Source organism: Oratosquilla oratoria, chromosome 12, assembly GCF_046742065.1.
Source record: "Oratosquilla oratoria isolate Oo_2021 chromosome 12, ASM4674206v1, whole genome shotgun sequence".
Taxonomy (NCBI): Eukaryota; Metazoa; Arthropoda; class Malacostraca; order Stomatopoda; family Squillidae; genus Oratosquilla; species Oratosquilla oratoria.
Window position 1 is genome coordinate 34,986,913 of NC_134788.1, and position 20,463 is coordinate 35,007,375.

Genomic DNA, 20,463 nt, shown 5'->3' on the forward strand with positions numbered 1-20,463 from the left:
CTCTAGGAAAAGAATAATATATCCGCGAACGCCCAGCCACGGTCTACCGGCACTGGGAAGCCGAAGTCAATCAGCAGTTCGACGAAGATGTCAGAAAAGGAGTCATCCAGCCCGGCCATAGCTGCCTGAGAGACCACAGAGCGGTGCGAAAGGACGGTCGCGGTGGTAAAAAAAAAAAATCGGTCAACATTGGAGCAGAGTGGTTTTCCAGGAGCTGAATGCATGGTGCCTCCGGGAGACTCACCACACGCTAGCAACATTCGACGTGGCCTCAGGTATCTCAGCCAAATTATACAAGACTCTGGCCGACGCTCACTCGGGCTTCAACCATATGTAGCTAGACAAAGTGAGCAGGCCCCTTAATACCTTCATGACGCACTAGAGCCGGTACCACTACTGCCGGAAACCTATGGAGCACTGCTCAGCCGGCGACACTTACACCAAAAGGTTCGACGACGTCATCCATGACCTGCCTTGGAAGTACAAGATTGTAAACGACACCCTGCTCTACGATGTGAGTGTAAAAAAGACGCTCTAGCGTGCCCACCAATTCTCAGAGATGTGTACTAAAGGAGAGGGTGATGCTGAAGCTAGAGAAGTTTCGGTTCCTCTAGAGGAGATAGGACTTTTTGGGTACACGGTTGGACTGAGACACTTGCAAGCTCACTGAGGAACGAACTAACTGGCTTTCATTCCGAACTTTAAGATGTCCAACTGGTACACTTCCTGGCCACCACCCCACTTACAGCGCACTTCAGAGACCTGCTCCTCAAACAAAGGGGTGTCATGACCCGTCTCTCTTCCACAGTCAGTCCAATACCAGAGCCAAGGCAACGGCGAATACCTCCAAAAGGGTGCTGTGGAACCAGACGGGACCTGGCGGCAGCTTGGATGATGATAAGGTATCCTTCGCCCTCTTGTACCAGTATACTCCTCCCCGTGGTACCAATAGGTCTGTGGCCCAGCTACTTACGGGCAAATGTGGGGCAACGTACACATGGTCAGGCAGTACTGCAAAATCGATCCTCAATGGCGGCAGACTTTGAGGGCAAGGGAGAAGTAAATAGTCCAATAACACATGGGGGTATTGGAACGGAGGGGTGATCGACGCCGCTGGCGACACAAATGACAACCAAGAACCAGCGTCTGGGTTTAGGATCAGGCCACCAACACTCGGAGCAAGAGAGGCACATCGTTTGGCGCTCACGCCAGAAATATGCTGCGTACATTGACTGGAGTGGCATGATATCACTCCGCACCGCGAACACCTGCATGAAGCTGCACCATAGAGGCTGTGCCAGGATCCAAGAACTCAGAGGACAGACACCCAACACCACCAGCAACGCAGAAGCATCGCTCAGCAAGGAACATATCATAGCCGAGATGGACGACAAATTATGTAATGTAATTCCATTCTATGTCCGTTTTACCTTTTCTTTCGTTAGCATGGCTCAAATGAAACACGGTGGGTGAGAATAAAGATGTAAATTACAAAACTCCTTGCAAAAACGCACACGTAAATGTAACTAACACAATGACAACATAATAAATTTCCAATAAAATCTATTATAATTATGCAACGAAAAAACAATTGAACACTTAGCAACAACATAATATTTGTATAATGCTGTGCGTAATTATAATATGTACACAATGGCACCATATTATTACAGCGTCCCTTTAAGCCCAGTTTGAGATTAAAGCATACATCCTTTCGCCCATTTATTTCTATTATGTGTTTGTCAGATTATCAGGCTAACAGTGTTCTATCACCAGCCAGTTCCCGTTTACCCACCAGGTTGTAAAGGTCTACAATAGGAGTCACCCTTTTAAGGAAGACCTTTATTCAAGTTACTAGACAAAAATTCTTATCTAATATTGAGACATAAAGAGGTACAAGAACATTTTAATAATGTACACTGCACTGATGACAATATTATTAAAGATGGAAACAATCATGGCGGCAACAAACATCATTCCACTTCACTTGTCTCTGTCCCCTACTCTAGCCCCCAGATCGTCACCATTGCCAACACGCAAATATTTCATAAGAACTGCATCCTCCGTTTCCTACGTACTTGCACTTCACTTAACTATGCGTCATCACTGATAATACTGTCAATATATAATACATAAAATACATTATCTAAGTTAAAACAAAAGGGGCACGGAATCGCGAGCTGGTGTGCAATATGGCCAGCCGCATATAACAGTGTGCCGTTAATCTTAATAATTTGTGAGCATCTTGCATCGCAAAGGTCACTCGACCTTTTATCTGGTATGGGTCGCCATGTGGTTTTTGAGATGATGCGTTTTTCCTGCAAAATGCGTCGCAAAGGCTCGTCTACTGTGCTGGTTACCATTTGGATTTTGAGATGATGCTTTCTTCTGAAAACTGCATCAAAAAGCTCACATTTGAAAAGCGTTTTGGTCATACCATGATATCGAAGATTTAACATTGTGTAAGCTGTGTTGCAATGGTCACACTTCAAAGGAATCTTTCATAAGTATGTCCATATGTCATCTCCAATTTAATATTTCGACCTGAAAGCTGCATCATAAAGGTCACAATTGTATAGCTTCTCTCCTGTGGGATCATCACGTGATACTTGTTCCCTTAAAGGTTGCGTGGCAAAGGTCACACTAGAGAGGTTCGTCTCCTGTGTGGGTCATCACATGACACCGAAGCTTCGACTTTTTTGTGAAAGCTGCGCCGCAAAGGTCACACTGGAAAGGTTTCTCTCCTGTGTGGGTCATCACGTGAGATCGAAGATTTGAGTTTCTGGTAAAAGCTGCATCGCAAAGGTCACAATGGAAAGGTTTCTCACCTGTGTGGATCATCACGTGACGTCGAAGGTTTGAGTTTGTTGTGAAAGCCGAGTCACAAAGGTCACATTGAAAAGGCTTCTCTCCTGTGTGGGTCATCATGTGATATTTGAGATCATTCGTTTTCTTGAAAGGTGCGTCGCAAATGTCACACTGGAAAGGCCTCTCTCCTGTGTGGGTCATCATGTGATATTTAAGCCCATTCATTCCCTTGAAAGATGAGTGGCAAAGGTCACATTTGAAAGGTTTCTCTTCTGTGTGGGTCATCATGTGATGTCGAAGATTCGCCTTCGTTTTGAAAGTTGCGCCGCAAAGGTTACACTGAAAAGGCTTCTCTCCTGTATGGGTCATCATGTGATATTTGAGAGAACTCTTTCTCTTGAAAGCTGCGTCGCAAAGGTCACATTTGAAAGGTTTCTCTTTTGTGTGGGTCAACATATGACGTCGAATACTTCTCTTTGTTGAGAAAGTTGAATTGCATAGGTCACAGTTGAAAGGCTTCTCTCTTGTGTGAATCATCATGTGATATTTTAGATCACTCGTTCTTTTGAAAATTGCGTGGCAAAAAGCACACTGGAAAGGTTTTTCTCCTGTGTGGATCATCACGTGACATCGAAGGTATGATTTTGTTGTGAAAGCTGCTTCGCAGAGGTCACACTTAAAAGGCTTCTCTCCTGTGTGGGTCATCACGTGATACCGAAGACTTGGTTTTGTTGTGAAAGCTGCTTCGCAAAGGTTACACTTGAAAGGCTTCTCTCCTGTATGGGTCAACACGTGATATTTGAGACCACTCGTTCCCTTGAAAGCTGCGTCGCAAAGGTCACACTTGAAAGGTTTCTCTTCTGTATGGATCATCATGTGACGTCGAAGATTCGCCTTCGTTTTGAAAGTTGCGTCGCAAAAGTTACACTGGAAAGGTTTACCTCCTGTGTGGCTCGTTATATGCCTGTTGAGACTACTCTTGTGGGAGAATTTGGCATCGCATGAGCTACACTGGAATGATTTTTCTCCGGCGTCCATAGCGAATGTACAGAATTGAAGGGCAACTCTCCAAATTAAATATGGATGGTTAAATCCTGGACCTGAAAACATAAACGTAAGCTTTTAAACGTTTGTAAACAATAATGTAAATATTGAATATAAAGTTGTAATCAAACATCAAAACGCCCAAACTTATCGAAATGCGTGGGAACACATGATAAAAATATATACTTTCAGAAACCACTTGGAAAATGAAAGAATTGAATACCGAACGATTGGGAAAGGTCCCATGTTACCCGACTCCAGAAAAAAAAAAAAAAAAAATGTAAATAATTCTTCTGGAGTTGAGTAACAATGGACTTTTCCCAGTTCCTCTCCCACTATATATTACGAGCTTTGGTCATTTTCTGTATTCTTTGTACCCTAATGATATTTTGAATAGACGAAAACGTTCGGTATTTAATCATTTTATTTTCCGAGTGGTTTATGCAAGTATTGTTATCACGTGTGCTTAGTGATTTTTGTATAAAAACACATGTGGTAAATAAACAGAATATTATGTTTGCTGTCATTTGGCACAACCAACACCTTAACAAATGTTTTCCAACACTCCTAGGAAACAGGGATCCAAGTCTGTTTTCTGTCACTGGTATAAGTATAAAAATCAATCTCTAAATATAATAACCATCTAGGTTCCAATTTTGAAAACATCTGGTCCCATAGTGTCGGAACAGTTTCGACAAACGATGGCAGGCAGACAGACAAGCCACTAGTTTCGATGCCAAACCTAATATCAGGGTGTAAAAGAATTCTGTGATGGTTTGTCGATTTGCGTGGGGAAGAATTGGAATGAATTGCTTTGCCAATGGTCACTTCAGGCGACCGTGGTGTAAACGGTAAGCACACCTACCAGGACACTTGGCGTTCCCGGGTTCGATTACCGGGCGGTATCAGCTTTTCTGTGACGCTACCTATCACCCTATCACACATGGCGCAGTGAGTAGGATCCCTGCAGCGGTGCACATTCCTGGATTGGCGGGGAGCAGGGAAGGGAGATGTACGAGTGGTCTCTAGAGACGACAGTGGTGTAATCGGTAAGCACCCCTATCCGGGTAGTGGGAGGTCTCCGGTTCGATTACCGGGAGGTACCAGCTTTTTAGTGACGCTCCCTATCACACAATTGCTCGGTAGTAGTGTTGGGTGACTTGAAAGCGCGAGTTGATGAACAAATTTATTATGTAGCTGGAAGATATGGTATGCCGGGAAGAAACGGAAATGGAGAGAAATGGTTGGAGAAGTGTGTGGAACGGCAGATGGTGGTTGCAAGCAATGATAGGTTGAGCATTTTTTGACCCCTTGGATACTCGCATAGACCACTTTGGAGACCCCTAGTCTAGCCAGTGCTCAACGAACATGTATCACGCGACCTCTGTCAATATTCTTTCTCTATTGACGTGTAAAAGGCCTGAATATCTTGAGTTATTGCTGGTTGGCGACTCTATGGACTTTATCCTGCGAGAGACCACCGGTCCTCGTTATGGACAAGATCTATTTTCTTTCACTGTAAATTCTGCCCATTTATTGGCTCATGCTATCCAAACACATTGGAAGATGCCTCTTCCAATCTTGATGTCCTGATGATAGCTATCACTTTTACTGACATTTATTGGATGCCAGTCACGACATGGGAATGTACTCAGCCTACTGGTCACTAGTTGAAAAAATATGTTAACCGACGGAGATGGTGAAAACAATGCCTATAGGATCCACAATCAGGCTCTAACCACAACATAAGAATCACAATATACATTTGCACATAGAGTATGTAATACCTGACTTCAGAAAATATCATCTTGTTACAGAAGCTTCACACAATGGACTGGAAGGAAATTGGGTGAAAAAACAACATGTCGTATTGTCTACAGTTACATTCTGTTTAGGGATATAAATCCTAACATTTGTAAAAGACACAACAGGCTAACTCGTTTTGAAAACATATTAAAAAAAATCCTGTTGATTTATATCGGATAGGAGGTTTCTATAGGAAATAACTTGTGTGTACTAACCCCCCCCCCTCTAGTCCCTACCAGTAACGTCTGGGAAAACAACATTTTTATTAAGACAATCCTGCAAACCCAATGGTTTACGAGGGAAACGACGACATAATTGTTAGAATAAGCTATAAAAACAAGCACATTCATCCCCCTATTTGTACCATACCTAACCTACGCTGTCTCCCTCTCTCGTCTTTTCACGGAATCTTTTTTTAATCTTTTTAGTGTTATTTGTATGTTTTGCTTCTTGTACATGATACGAGTTTTGTGGATCATCACTGCTCTTTCTCACATATAACAGGTTTGTTGGCCACACAAAAAAAGAATATACCCGTCTAGGTAGACAACCTGAACATTGGAAGTAAATTTAGCCACAAACCTAGCATCACATTTGCTTCCTCTGAGAAGCACATACAATGATTAAATATTCTTAGGTCGTTAACCCAAAATAATTTTCAATTTCTACTTCTATTTATAATTATTTTTCTTTCATAACGGGTTTCATAATCTACATACTTTTAAGTACTCATAGATACGCTTACCAGTCTCACAACCACATTTCTTACCTATATCACTGGCTAGCTCTTATCATTTTGAGTAATTTAAAAACCATGCAACAGTACAGCAAATTAATATTAACGTCGGCAGTGATATTTTTTAACAAATAAGCCTGACATAATTATATTTACCATGAGATAGGTTAGGTTACGTTACGTTAGATCTCACGGCTGCAATTCTTATCAATACCATTGGCCCTCTTATCATTCTGACCATTTCTCCCAAATATAGGTTTCACCAATTAATAACAACGTCGGAAGTGATTTTTGAAAAATTGAGACAGCCGAATATATTGGTTTATTATACACTATAAAACACGTTTTAAAGCTGCAAAATTCTTTTTTATATCATAGGTTTGTGCTTATAATTTCTTAACCCCAGATGTAACTACCACGAATTAATAATAACATCGGTAGTGATTATAAAAACAAGACTGGCAAACATATCTATATCTAATTTTACACTTACCCGACTTAAATAATTTCTCTTCAATTGTAATTTGAAAGTGTTCTGAAGCACCAGCATAAACATATCTATATCTAATTTTACACTTACCCGACTTAAATAATTTCTCTTCAATTGTCCTTTTTGGCTACCCCCCTGGCAAGGGAAAAAAAAGCCTTGGTATATGTATGTATGTATGTATGTACACTTACCCGACTTAAATAATTTCTCTTCAATTGTAATTTGAAAGTGTTCTGAAGCACCAGCATAAAATGTACGCTACTTTCTAGTTCTTAAAGGGGTAATGTTACCAAAAATATTTTAATTGTATTTTGAGTACCCCAACCCACTTGCCCAAGTTTTGAAACACGGGCATCTTTCAACGCCCTTCCATTCTCATTACTAACCTACAGCATTATTTCCAAATTGTCCAACACCTAAATACCTACAAACGGGTCTCACTAATTGCAGAGAAACAGAGAAAACGGAGAAAACAGAGAAAATACAAAAAAGGACGGGTTTTGCTCAAATGCACACTTCTATATATGTATGGTTGCATTATTTGAACTATTTTCTTTAAAGTGTGTGATTTCCATGTAATATGATCAAAGAGAACTTACGTTTTTATCATCTGCAATTTTACCGACCCCGGCTACGACTCGTCCAGCCCGCCGTCTATGATTACTGGTGGTATGGATCAAACTACACTTTTAAGTTTCTTATTGTTGTATTATTAGTGTAATAGACTACATATAGTTGAATTATTTAAACTCTTTTCTTTAAAATGTGTGGATTTTTATGTAATTTCACCAAAGAGAAGTTATGTTTTAGTCTCTGCAGTATGACCGACCACAGCTACATATACCGTAACAAATTAGCATATGGTTGCATTATTTGAACTATTTTCTTTAAAAGGTGTGATTTTCATGTAATTTGATCAAAGAGAAGTAACGTTTTTATCCTCTGCAAAATTACCGACTCCAGCTACGATTCGTGGTTACGATTCATGGTTACCGCTAGCCTGCCATCTATGTTCCGCGAATGCAGATCATCACTGAGCGTCAGAGTTGCCAGATTGGCGTTTTTAATGCCAAATTTTGTATCTTTGGAATGTTTTTACTGTGTTTGGCAGGAAATTTTGTTGGGTGGCATTTTTGGGAATTTGGCATTTTTGGGGGGCGTTTTTAAATACCCGGTCGTGATTAGAGATCACTCTTTTACTTGTATCAAGAATTAAATGATGATGTATATGAATGATATAAATTTATCTTGGTTATGTGGGAAATGTAAAGATTTTGTGCCTAGCCAAAGGATGTTTCAGCTCTTCTTTAGTGAAAATATGTAATAACGCAGTAGTGCATCAAACATTTCTAAATCTGATGATGCTTTTGATTATATTTAGACACAATAGAAAAGTCACAAATGTATTTTCTATTTATGTACATCTGAGTCTCTAGGAGGTTGTTTAATAAACTGGTTTAATTTATTGTAGAGGATACCAAAAAGTTTACTTAGGAACTTAAACGTAATGTATGGAGTAATACATTTTATTTTAGTTATTGGTATTTTTTCTTTCTCACATAATTTCTCACATAATATATTTTATTTTGGAAGTTCATATCTTTCTTTCCTTTTCACACAGTCTTGAAGTAGATTTATTTCAGAGGATGGTGGTTTATTACAGTACCGCTAGAATTAAATGATGTACATGAATTATATAAATTGATCTTGGTCATATCATGTGACATTGTTTTACATTGGCTAGTCAACAGTAGAAAAATATTTTATATTGTAATTGTAGTTATACACATTATCTTTAACTAGTTGATCTTGGTTATATCATGTGGTATTGTATTATATTGGCTAGTCAACCGTAAAAAACTATTTTTCATATTGTAATTGTATTTATATACATTATTTTTAACTACACATGTAAAACCAAAATACAAAAAAAAATCTTAGAAAATGTAATGGTTGGCATTTTTGGGGCATGTTTTAAAAACATTTTTGCAGCATTTTGTCAGAAGTTGGCATTTTTCCTGGTAGAAAACCTGGCAACCCTGCTAAGCGTGGTTGATGAAGTTGGCCAAAAACATAATAATTTTAGAATTTCTTGTGAGGTTCGAACATGTGGTAGAGTGAACATTTTTATTTTAAAAACTGTTGTTGTTTATTTCTTTACAATACAAAGATTACATAAATATTGCATACAATTAAATACATAATTTTCATTAAATTTTATTTAAGATACGCTATACAAAATTTATAAGCTATGAAATATGATATTGCGTACATTGTATTACGCAAAGTAGACCACTTGAAAAAAGAAACTAACGAAGCAGAGCGCTTTCGTATATTACATATTCAATGCAAAGACGACATAGTTGAATAGAAATACATATTTTATATATGCATAAAAAAGGAATACAAAAACTCTATTAAATATTGACGTCAACTTCGCCGTGTTCCATCATGCCAACCAAGAAGACCACAGAATGGACTGGGATAACGCACCAATTATATTCAAATCCCATTGTAGCTTTCAAAGTGGTACCATCGCAAATGCCAAGATATTCCGCAAACTACGTTCCAAGAACTCGGTGAGATGTCCCTTGGGTAATGGTGCAACTCTTGCGTAAGGAACGGGTGCTTCGAGGATAAACTGTTGCTTTTTTGTATAACCATAGTAGTTTGTTGCAGGAAGCACAAAAAGGGAACAAATATTTTTGCAGGTGCCTCATTCTTAGCAGTTTGCACTTCTCATTTTTCCTGGATTTTCGTTCTCTGTCGCAGTTTCAGGCAGTTGCCTTTTGCCTTGTACCACGTAACGAATCAAAGGATTACAAAGGCGGAGCATGCCGACAAGAGACCTTTTGGTTCATAACTAAGTTGGATGCGAAAAAATCATAATAATGATAAGTAAATAAATAAAACTATAATAACGTAATTGATATGTAAATTACATAAATAAATGCATAGGTGTAGTTAAATGATAAACAGGTAAATAGTAAATAATAAATTGACATATAACTAATAATAAATTAGAATAAAGCAAATTATAATAACAAACAGACAAATAATAACAAAACAAATAAAAATAATATGAAATAAATTATTGTCATTACAGCATCTTGCTTAGGTGTTTACCTAAATGATTCTTAAAGCTTCGAACTGAACTAAATTGCATTGCCTCTGGAGGAAGTTTATTCCATTCATTAACTACACGGTTGCCAATGTTATTTCTACCCACTTCCAAATTAAATATATTTCCAGACAGTTTGAGACCACTGTTTCTCGTCTTATTCTCATTCAGTGTGAAAAATTTTCACTTTTGATGTTGTCAATTCCCTTTAGAATCTTGAAGACCTGTATCAAGTAACCTCTGAGTCATTTTTTTTTTTTTAAGGAAAACAGATTCATATGTTTCAGTCGATTTTCGTATTGTTTGTTTTTTATATATGGAATCAGTTTTGTGGCTCGCCGTTATACTTTTTCCAATCTGTCAATGTATTTAATGGGATTCGGTGACCATTCGGAAAGAGCATATTCCAAATGTGGACGAACTAACGATCTATATAGCTTGTTAATGAGTGATGGACTTTTGAAGTAAAAAAAAAAAATCGCGCAATCAGTCCTAGAATCTTATTTGCTTTCTCAGAGGCTGAAATACACTATTTAGATTACTTGAGATCGTTACTGATAATTACGCCGAGATCCTTTCCACTATCCACTTTTGTTAACGAATTTCCAAATAACTTGTAATCGTACTTACTGTTGTTTTTACCTATGTGCATTACCTTGCATTTACTTGTGTTAAATTTCAATAGCCACTTTTCAGACCATTGCTGTAATTTATCTAAATCTTCTTGAATATCTAATTGGTTTAAGTGATCATTTGCCACTCCGCACAGTTTATCATTAGCAAATTTGGAAACATTAGATTTTAGTCCGTGGTCTATCATTTATATATACTATGAATAGAAGTGGCCCAAGAATGGAACCCTGAGGGACTCCACTCATAACATTTCTCCATCCAGAAGTTTTTCCATAAAAAAAAACACAACTCTGTTTTCGATCATTCAACCAATTACTGGTCCAACTTAATAGGCTACCACTTATTCCGTATAAAGCTAATTTAGTAAGTAGTCTTTCGTGTGGGACGGTATCAAAAGCTTTTGCAAAGTCTAGATATACTAAATCTATATTGTTTCTTTTGTCATAATTCGAGATAACTGTGTTGTAGAATTCGAGAAAGTTAGTCACGCAAGAACGTTTCCGTCTGAAACCATGCTGGCTATCATTGATCAAACGGTTACTTTCTAAATGATGTTCGATAGCATCTCTGATGATAGTTTCCATTATTTTTCCTACGATTGAAGTCAAACTTATAGGCCTATAGTTATTTGGTTTCTTTTTGTTACCTTTTTTGAATATGGGAGTAACGTTAGCTAGCTTCCATTCTCTTGGGACATCTCCGGATATGATGGATTTCTTGAAAATAATTTCTAATGGAACAACAATCTCATTTTTCATTTCCTTTAAGATTCTTGGATGACAACCGTCAGGCCCTGGTATTTTATTAACTTTGAGTTTATCTATACACCTTTTAATTTTTTCTTTTGTTATATTTACCGTAGTAAGTTTACCCTTGACTTTTCACAGGTTTCAGTTTGAAATTCACTTTGAGGTGTTTCGTTTACGAATACCGAGCTAAAATAATTGTTTAAGATATTACACATTCCTTCATTTGAATATTGAAGTTGACCGTCAGTAGATAATAGTGGACCAATGTGATTCCTAACAACCTTTTTTATCTCTAATGTAACTATAGAATTCTTTGGGATTCTCTTTGGATTTATCAGCGATGTTTATTTCGTATTGTCGTTTTCTTTTTCTTATTGTTTTTTTTAAATCTCTCTGTATTGATACATAGCTTTCATAGTCATTAGATGCACCCGAGCACTTGTATTTCTTATAAGCAATACTTTTTCAGTTTCTTTGTCGAGCCACTTTGGGCGAGCCTGATTTGGGGGACGTCTGTCCTTAGTGAGCGTATTTTGAAATATTTCCCACATCTGATCTACAGGTCTTTCGTTTAATTTTGCCTCCCAATCTGTAAGCTGAAGCTCCTGATGTAGTCCTATGAACTGAGCTTTACTGAAATCGGGTATTCTAGAAACACAATTATCTATTCTAAAATTGTTTAGGATTTTGAATCTAAATTGTGATCGCTATTTGCAACAGATTCACCGACTTCTACATCAGTTACCATGTTTTCGCGGCTAGTGATCAATAGATCGAGTAAGTTTCCATATCTTGTGGGCTCTTTTACATGCTGAATTAAGTAATTGTCACCAAGAAAATCAATCAAGCGACTACCTATATGGTCATGTTCAAGGGTCATCCAATCAATAAAATTGAAATCACCCATTATCAATAAATCCCGGTTGCAGAAAATAGACAGTTCTTGAAATAACAGTTTGTCGTCTGCTGATGATAATGTCTTTGACCTATATATTACACCTATATTAATTTTTTGTCCATTTATTTGGGTTAACTCAACCCACAAACTATCACATGCATCATGTTTCACTTTCTCTAAAACACAAGCGTGAACATTGTTTTTAACGTACAACAGAACATCCCCACCTTTCTTGTGATTTCTATCCTGATGAAAGTGTTTAAATCCGGCAATATTAAATTTAGCTTCGAACTCTGTACCATTTGACCATGTCTCAGTTATTCCTATCATATCGAGATTTTCGCTTTTGACAAACGCCTGTATTCCTTGAAATTTGTTCCTAACACTACGAGTATTAAAGTACATGGTTTTAAGAAACTCGTGATTATTTCTTTTTGACACATTTTGAGTTTCAATATCATGTCTTACATTATCATTTTTTATTCACGCCGGCCTCCCGTCGTTCATTGATATTATGTCCGGCATCCCTTCCTAAAATTATATTTTGTCCAAGGTACATATCAAAGCCGAGATGGCTGACGAATTATATAATGCAATTCCTTTTGGTGTCTCTGTTTTACAGTTTCTTTCGTTAGCCTCCCTCCAAGCCCAGTATGAGATTAAAGCGCATATTCTTAAGCCCTTCCATTTCTTTTACGTGTTTGTCAGATTATCAGGCCAACACTATTCTATCACCAGCAAGATCCAGTTTGCCCACCAAGTGGTAAAAGTCTACAATTAAAGGAGTCATCCATTTAAGCAAGACCTTTATTCAAATTACTATACAAAACTTATCTAATATTGAGATATAAAGAGATACAAGAGCCACCGTCTGGGTTTAGCATCAGGTCACTAACACTTGGGGCGGGACCAGCAACGCAGTAGCAACGCTCAACAAGGTACATCTCATAGCCGAGATGGCTGACGAATTTTACAACGCAATTCCTTTTGACGTCTCTGTTCGTTTACTTTTTCCTTCGTTTGCGTCCCTCCAAGCCCAGTGTGGGATTAATTAAAGCACACAATGTTTCTTCAATCACAAGCCAGTTCCAGTTTGCCCACCCACATGTAAAGGTCTACAGATAAAGGAGTCACCCACTCAAGCAAGACCTTTATTCGAGTTATCCTACAAAACTTCTTTACAAAGGATTACAAAGGCGGAGCATGCCGACAGGAGACCTTTTGGTCCATAACTGGGTCGGATGCTGAAAAATATTATAAAAAATAAAAATATAAATAATAATAAATGCATAGTTATATTTAATGATACAAATGACGTGTAATATAATATCCACCATCACTAACAATATTGTCAATAATAGAGCAAACACAAAAGTGGTAACAGTGAAACTCAAGAGGCACGGAATCGTGGGCTGCTGTGCAAGCCGCATTTAATAACAGTGTGACGTTAATCGTAACCATTTGTTTCAAAGGTCACCTGACATTTTTTTTTTTATCATTTATGGATCGCCGTGTGGGTTTTGAGATCATCCTTTCTCCTGCAAACTGCGTCGCAAAGATGGCACTCCAAACTACTGTGTGGGTTATAACACGATATCGAACATTTAACTTTATTGTGCAAGCTACGTCGCAATGGTCACACTATAAAGGAATCTCTCGTGTGTAGGTCGACATGTAACCTCAAATGTGGTAGTTCGCGCTGAAACCTGCATCGTGATGGTCACGTTTGTATAAGTTCCCTCCTGTACGCTAATACTCTCCCTGTTAGCCGATCTAGTAACATGTAACTCTAACAGAAACTCAAAACATGTGCTTTGTTGTGGCATATTTGATAGTTCGGAAGAAAGCCCCACCGGGAAAAAAGCCCCATAAATGCCTAGGAAAAAAAACCCACTTAGGAAATTCCCTGACGGAAAAAAGCCCCACCTTGAAAATACCCAGGCGAAAAAAAAAAAAAATCTAGAAAAGCCCCAATTTAGGAAAACACGATAACAATCTAAAAATAAAACTGTGTGTTTATTGCTTAAAAGATAAGTTCACTTGACACTATATGAAAATAATACAATATACTAAATATTAATAAAACAATCGAAAATTACTTCAATTCAACACAAATAATACATGACAATAGAAAATAAATGATATAATTGAGGCTAGCTATGCAGTATAAATCATAAAAGTATTAAGTATAAAATAATACAAAGTCAACACCAGTTTACATGATATTAAATGAAAATACTACAATATACTAAATATTATGAATAGCAGATTTTTAGTATAGAAAAATACAAAGTCAGCACTAAGTTATGAATTAGTACATTTGAAAGTTAGCACTACTTTAAATAAATCTAAATCGGATTAAAAGTAGATGCAGTGGGCACAGCCTTAAGAAACGCTTCAATGTCTTCTTTCTGGCCTGCTTCGTGGGGCTTTTTTCCGGGATTCGTTGTGCCAGAGAGAGCATATAATCAAGGTATTGCGTCAAGGATTAATAATTATCCAGGCGTTATTGAGGATGTAATTGATATTCAGTGATATCTATCCCATATCATGTGTATGCATTATCTCTATTTAGTCACATTAATGGTGAACACTTTAATACAGTGACTGATATTAAGTGACAGTTAGTCGACAGCGACAATTGGGCGACAGGACAATTCGTCGAACGTGACATTTCGTCGACAGACATTAAAAATACATTTAAAGTACTAATCTAATAAATATATTTATATATTTTCATTTTGGAGGAATGCTAGAGTAGTTTAGATGACATTTCATGAGAAAAAGTTACAATATCAAATGAATTAAAAGGAGTATTTAGGACTTGTTATGCCACCATTTGTTCATTGATTGGTTACACTGAGACATTGCAATAAGATCAAATAATTACACATTACATGTTAAATACATCAATTTAAGTTTTGGCGAGGATCATTTTACTTGCTGGCGACGATCCGGAGCCACCACGCAAGAAAATACGCCTGTACAAGAACCGTATTGCTAACATTGTGTGTGAACCAGTACGCTGAGAGGTCTACCCACGATTACCATCGGGGCCTGGCGTACAACATTGGCTATGTGCGATCATTGTTTTTGTACTTTGCAATTGTTTTTAGTGTTTGCAATTCAAATTGTTATTGTTTTTATTGTACTGCAATTCACTGTCTTACATTGGTTGAAATTATTGTTGAAATTGTGTACTATTCTGAAATATGTTGTATGCAATTTATTATTTTGACTTTTATGTCACAATATTGTTTGAAGTTGAGAAATAAATTGCAAATATCCAATCAAATTTTACGCTCCATTGCTGATCCTTCCAAGAAAATCTGCTGATCTGCTTGGAGAATAGGCTGGCTCTGGTGATGATCTACTGCTGATCTAGGTAATCAAGATGGCTCAAATGGCGACAAAGTAAGGTGTCGGCGAAAAGTACAATTGTCTAAAACTTCAAACATTTATAACTATGAGCCTGGTAATCCAATTATGTTGAATAATACATCAAATGATCGGAAATTTCACACAGAACACAAATATGACCAAATATTTTAGAAAGATAACACCAAAAGTACAATTTTTACGTGTCGACGAAATATCACGTTCAACGAAACGTCGTGTCGACGAATTGTCCCATTCGACCAATTGTCTTTCGGCCAATTGTCGTGCACCCATCTATTTCATATCATATGTGTGCCGATTATGTCAATTTGTTTATGTTGGTGCTATTTACAATGTCAATTCAAGTCCAAAGAAATAGGAATGTGGAGATCAGAGTACAGATCTACTGAAGGACTGCAGTGGTAATGTCATTCTATGTCCTATATGTGCAAGTTACATACTTTGAGCTAATAGAAATGATTATTTCTGATCTTCCAAACTTGAATGAGTGCCTATGTTGGGTAATCTTTTTTGCATTTAATGAGGAAATGTGACCGTATACTATTATTAGGGTTCAATATATGTATTTTTATATCAACATCTTTGTCTAACCTCAGTAGTTGATGACAACAAAGGCGGAGCATGCCGACAGGAGACCTTTTGGTCCATATCTAGGTCGGATGTAAATGACAAATAAATTACACAAATAGATGCATAGGTATAGTTAAATAATAAACAGGTAAATAGTAAATAATCATTAATTGACATATAACTAATAATAAATGAAAATCAGACAGACAAATGATAACAAAACAAAAACAATAAAATAAATTATAATCATTACAGCATCTTGCTTAGGTGTTTATCTAAATGATTCTTAAAGCTTCGAACTGAACTACATTGCACTACCTGTGCAGGAAGTTTATTCCATTCATTAACTACACGGTTGGCAAAATTGTTTCTACCTACTTCCAAATTGAGTCTATTTCCGGACAGTTTGAGACCATTGTTTCTTGTCTGATTCTCATTCAATGTGAAAATTTTGTCACTTTTGATGTTGCCAATTCCCTTTAAAATCTTAAAGACATGTATCAAGTCCCCTCTGAGTCTACGCTTTTTTGGGGAAAACAGATTCATATGTTTTAGTCGATTTTCGTATGATTTATTTTTTATATTTGGAATCAGTTTTGTGGCTCGCCATTGTACTTTTTCCAGTCTGTCAATGTCTTTAATGAGATTCGGTGACCATAGGGAAACAGCATATTCCAAATGTGGACGAACTAACGATTTATATAGCTTGTTAATGAGTGGTGGACTTTTGAAGTCAATAGATCGTGCAATCAGTCCTAGAATCTTATTTGCTTTCTCAGAGGCTGAAATACACTGCTTGGATGATTTGTTGTTGTTACTGATAATTACGCCGAGATTTTTTTCACTATCCACTTTTGTTAACGAATTTCCAAATAACTTGTAATCGTACTTACTGTTATTCTTACCTATGTGCATTACCTTGCATTTACTTGTTAAATTTCATTAGCCCCTTTTCAGACCATTGCTGTAATTTATCTAAATCTTCTTGATTATCTAATTAGTTTGAGTGATCATTTGCCACTCCGCACAGTTTTGTATCAGCAAATTTGGAAACAGTAGATTTTAGTCCATGGTCTATATCATTTATATATATACTATAATTAGAAGTGGCCCCAGAACGGAACCCTGAGGAACTCCACTTGTATAAAAAAAAAAAATCCCATTTAAAACTCTGTTTTCGACCATTCAACCAATTACTAGTCCAACCTAATAGGCTACCACTTATTCCGTATAAAGCTAATTTAGTAAGTAGTCTTTCATGTGGGACGGTATCAAAAGCTTTTGCAAAGTCTAGATATATTAAACTTGTTCGACCACCTTTAAGAGATGAGGCAGCACTAATAAGGATAAGTATTGTCCTCCTTGATCTCTTATCAATCCTCTATTTTAGGTATTTGAGGTGATTGTTGAGACCGTAACATGTGGGACCATCACGTGATATTTGAGACCACTTGTTCCCTTAATTAAAGGTTGCGCGGCAAAGGTCACACTAGAGAGGTTGCTCTCCTGTGTGGGTCATCACGTGACATCGAAGATTTGACTTTGTTGTGAAAGCTGCGCCGCAAAGGTCACACTGGAAAGGTTTCCCATCTGTGTGGATCATCACGTGCTTTTTGAGAACTTCCTTTCTCTTGAAAGCTGCGTCGCAGAGGTCACAATGGAAAGGCTTCTCTCCTGTGTGGGTCATCACGTGACGTCGAAACAGTGACTTTGTTGTGAAAGCTTTGTCGCAAATGTCACACAGGAAAGTCTTCTTTCCTGTGTGTGTCCTCACGTGACATCGAACATTTGACTTTGTTGTGAAAGCTGCGCCTCAAAGGTCACACTGGAAATGCTTCTCTTCGGTGTGGGTCATCACGTGATTTTTGAGAACTTCCTTTCTCTTAAAAGCAGTCGCAAATGTCGCACTGGAAAGGCTTCTCTCCTGTGTGGGTCATCACGTGACTTCGAAGCTTTAACTTTGTTCGAAAAGCTGCGTCACAAATGTCACACTGGAAAGGTCTCTCATCTGTGTGGGTCATCACGTGATTTTTGAGAAATTCCTTTCTCATGAAAGCTGCGTCGCAAAGGTCACACTGGAAAGGCTTCTCTCCTGTGTGTGTCATCACGTGACGTCGAAACAGTGACTTGGTTGTGAAAGCTTTGTCGCAAATGTCACACTGGAAAGGCTTCTCTCCTGTGTGGGTCATCACGTGACATCGAAGATTTGACTTTGTTGTGAAAGCTGCGCTGCATAGGTCACACTGGAAAGGTTTCCCATCTGTGTGGATCATCACGTGCTTTTTGAGAACTTCCTTTCTCTTGAAAGCTGCGTCGCAAAGGTCACACTGGAAAGGCTTCTCTTCTGTGTGGGTCATCATGTGACATCGAAGATTTTCTTTTCTTGTGAAAGTTGAGTCGCAAAGGTCACACTGGAAAGGTTTCTCTCCTGTGTGGGTCATCACGTGACGTCGAAGAGCTGATTTCACATTGAAAGCTGCGTCGCAAAGGTCACACTGGAAAGGCTTCTCTTCTGTGTGGGTCATCATGTGACATCGAAGAATTGACTTTCTTGTGAAAGTTGAGTCGCAAATGTCACACTGGAAAGGCTTCTCTCCTGTGTGGGTCATCATGTGACGTCGAAGCATTGACTTTGTTGTAAAAGCCGAGTCGCAAATGTCACATTGGAAAGGCTTCTCTCCCGTGTGGGTCATCACGTGACTTCGAAGCTGTGTCTTTGTTGGGAAAGCTCCGTCGCAAACGCCACACTGGAAAGGCTTCTCTCCAGTGTGGGTCATCATGTGACGTCGAAGAATTGACTTTGTTGTGAAAGCTGAGTCGCAAATATCACACTGGAAAGGCTTCTCTCCCGTGTGGGTCATCGTGTGACATCGAAGACCTGACTTTGTTATGAAAACTGCGTCGCAAATGTCACACTGGAAAGGCTCCTCTCCTGTGTGGGTCATCGTGTGACATCGAAGATATGACTTTGTTGGGAAAGTTGTGCCGCAAATGCCACACTGGAAAGGCTTCTCTCCTGTGTGTGTCATCATGTGACGTCGAAGCAGTGACTTTATTGTGAAAGCTTTGTCGCAAATGTCACACTGGAAAGGCTTCTCTCCTGTGTGGGTCTTCATGTGACCTCGAAGAGTTGACTTTGTTTGGAAAGCTGCGTCGCAAATGTCACACTGATGACCCTCGTGGGTCATCATGTGACATCGAAGCTTTGACTTTGTCTTGAAAGTCGATTCGCCAAGGTCACACTGGAAAGGTTTCTCATCTGTGTGGGTCATCATGTGATGTTGAACATGTGATTTTCTTTTGAAAGTTGCGTCGCAAAGATCACACTGGAAAGGTTTATCTCCTGTGTGGTTCGTTATATGGTTGCCGAGACGACTCTTGTGGGAGACATCTTCATCGCATGAGCCACACTGGGACGATTTTTCTCCTGCGTCCATAGCGAATGTATAGAATTGAAGAGCAATTCTCCAAATGAAATATAGATGGTTAAATCCTGGATCTGAAAACATATACGTAACCTTTTAAACGTTTGCAAGCATTTGTAAATCATAATGTAGTAACTATTGTTAGGGTGTTAGCATATTTTATACTGTTTTATAATCGTCCCTGCGCATTTTTCCTTTCTCGAGTGGTAAAGGTTGTTTTGACACCACTTGGAAATAGTGAAGAGTTCTATATTATTATTGTTATAGGAATTTTTCTATGGTTACTTTATGTGCCCTATTGTTACAAATGATAAATTAAAGTATGTAGGATTGTTTGATGTGCAAAGGAAATGTGAAATTCCTCAAGAAAACCATTGTTACGACTTGGGAAGTTGGTACGCACGACTCGGTGACCAGTTCAGTTCTCTTCTGATGGTCGAGGTTGTTAGCCGAGTCCTGAAGGGAAGGCTACCAGACAATTGTGGTGAGCAAGACAGCTGGATGGACATATGAAGTATAAAAGACGCAGTAGAGGATTGTTAGCTGTTCATCTATTTGTGAGCTGTCCAATTTAAGCAGCCGGCTAGATCTCTGAGAATTAAGGTCTGAGTGGTGAGATATGTTTATGTTCCATTGATATTTGATGACGCATGTACATATAAACCTTACATGCAAATATATGTAAATGCAGTTCTGCGGTTTATTTCTGACAACCTGATCGGACGTCTCCACAGTTCACTCGGTGTGGTAGGTAACAAGAAAGGGTCATGTTCACATGAAACCA

General features: G+C 38.2%; 1 protein-coding gene across 1 annotated transcript; it reads right to left on the reverse strand.

Moving 5' to 3' along the window:
• Nucleotides 1-1,750: 1,750 nt before the first annotated feature.
• On the reverse strand, nucleotides 1,751-19,724 carry LOC143030328 (uncharacterized). The gene is made up of 6 exons (XM_076193481.1): nucleotides 18,771-19,724; nucleotides 18,329-18,470; nucleotides 3,750-3,908; nucleotides 3,399-3,584; nucleotides 2,170-2,467; nucleotides 1,751-1,826 (listed from the first exon to the last, which is right to left on the reverse strand). The coding sequence occupies exons 1-6, from the start codon at nucleotides 19,689-19,691 to the stop codon at nucleotides 1,751-1,753; spliced, it is 1,782 nt and encodes a 593-aa protein (XP_076049596.1). The 5' UTR covers nucleotides 19,692-19,724.
• Between the last annotated feature and the right edge of the window lie 739 nt (nucleotides 19,725-20,463).

Coding starts and splice junctions, on each gene's coding strand:
- LOC143030328 (XM_076193481.1), bottom strand. CDS start 19,691: ATGGACGCAGGAGAAAAATCGTCCCAGTGTGGCTCATGCGATGAAGAT. Junction 3,909..18,328: donor AGGAGAGAAGCCTTTCCAGT/GTGACCTTTGCG, acceptor TTATGTTTTCAG/GTCCAGGATTTAACCATCCA. Junction 3,585..3,749: donor TATAACGAGCCACACAGGAG/GTAAACCTTTCC, acceptor TGACCCATACAG/GAGAGAAGCCTTTCAAGTGT.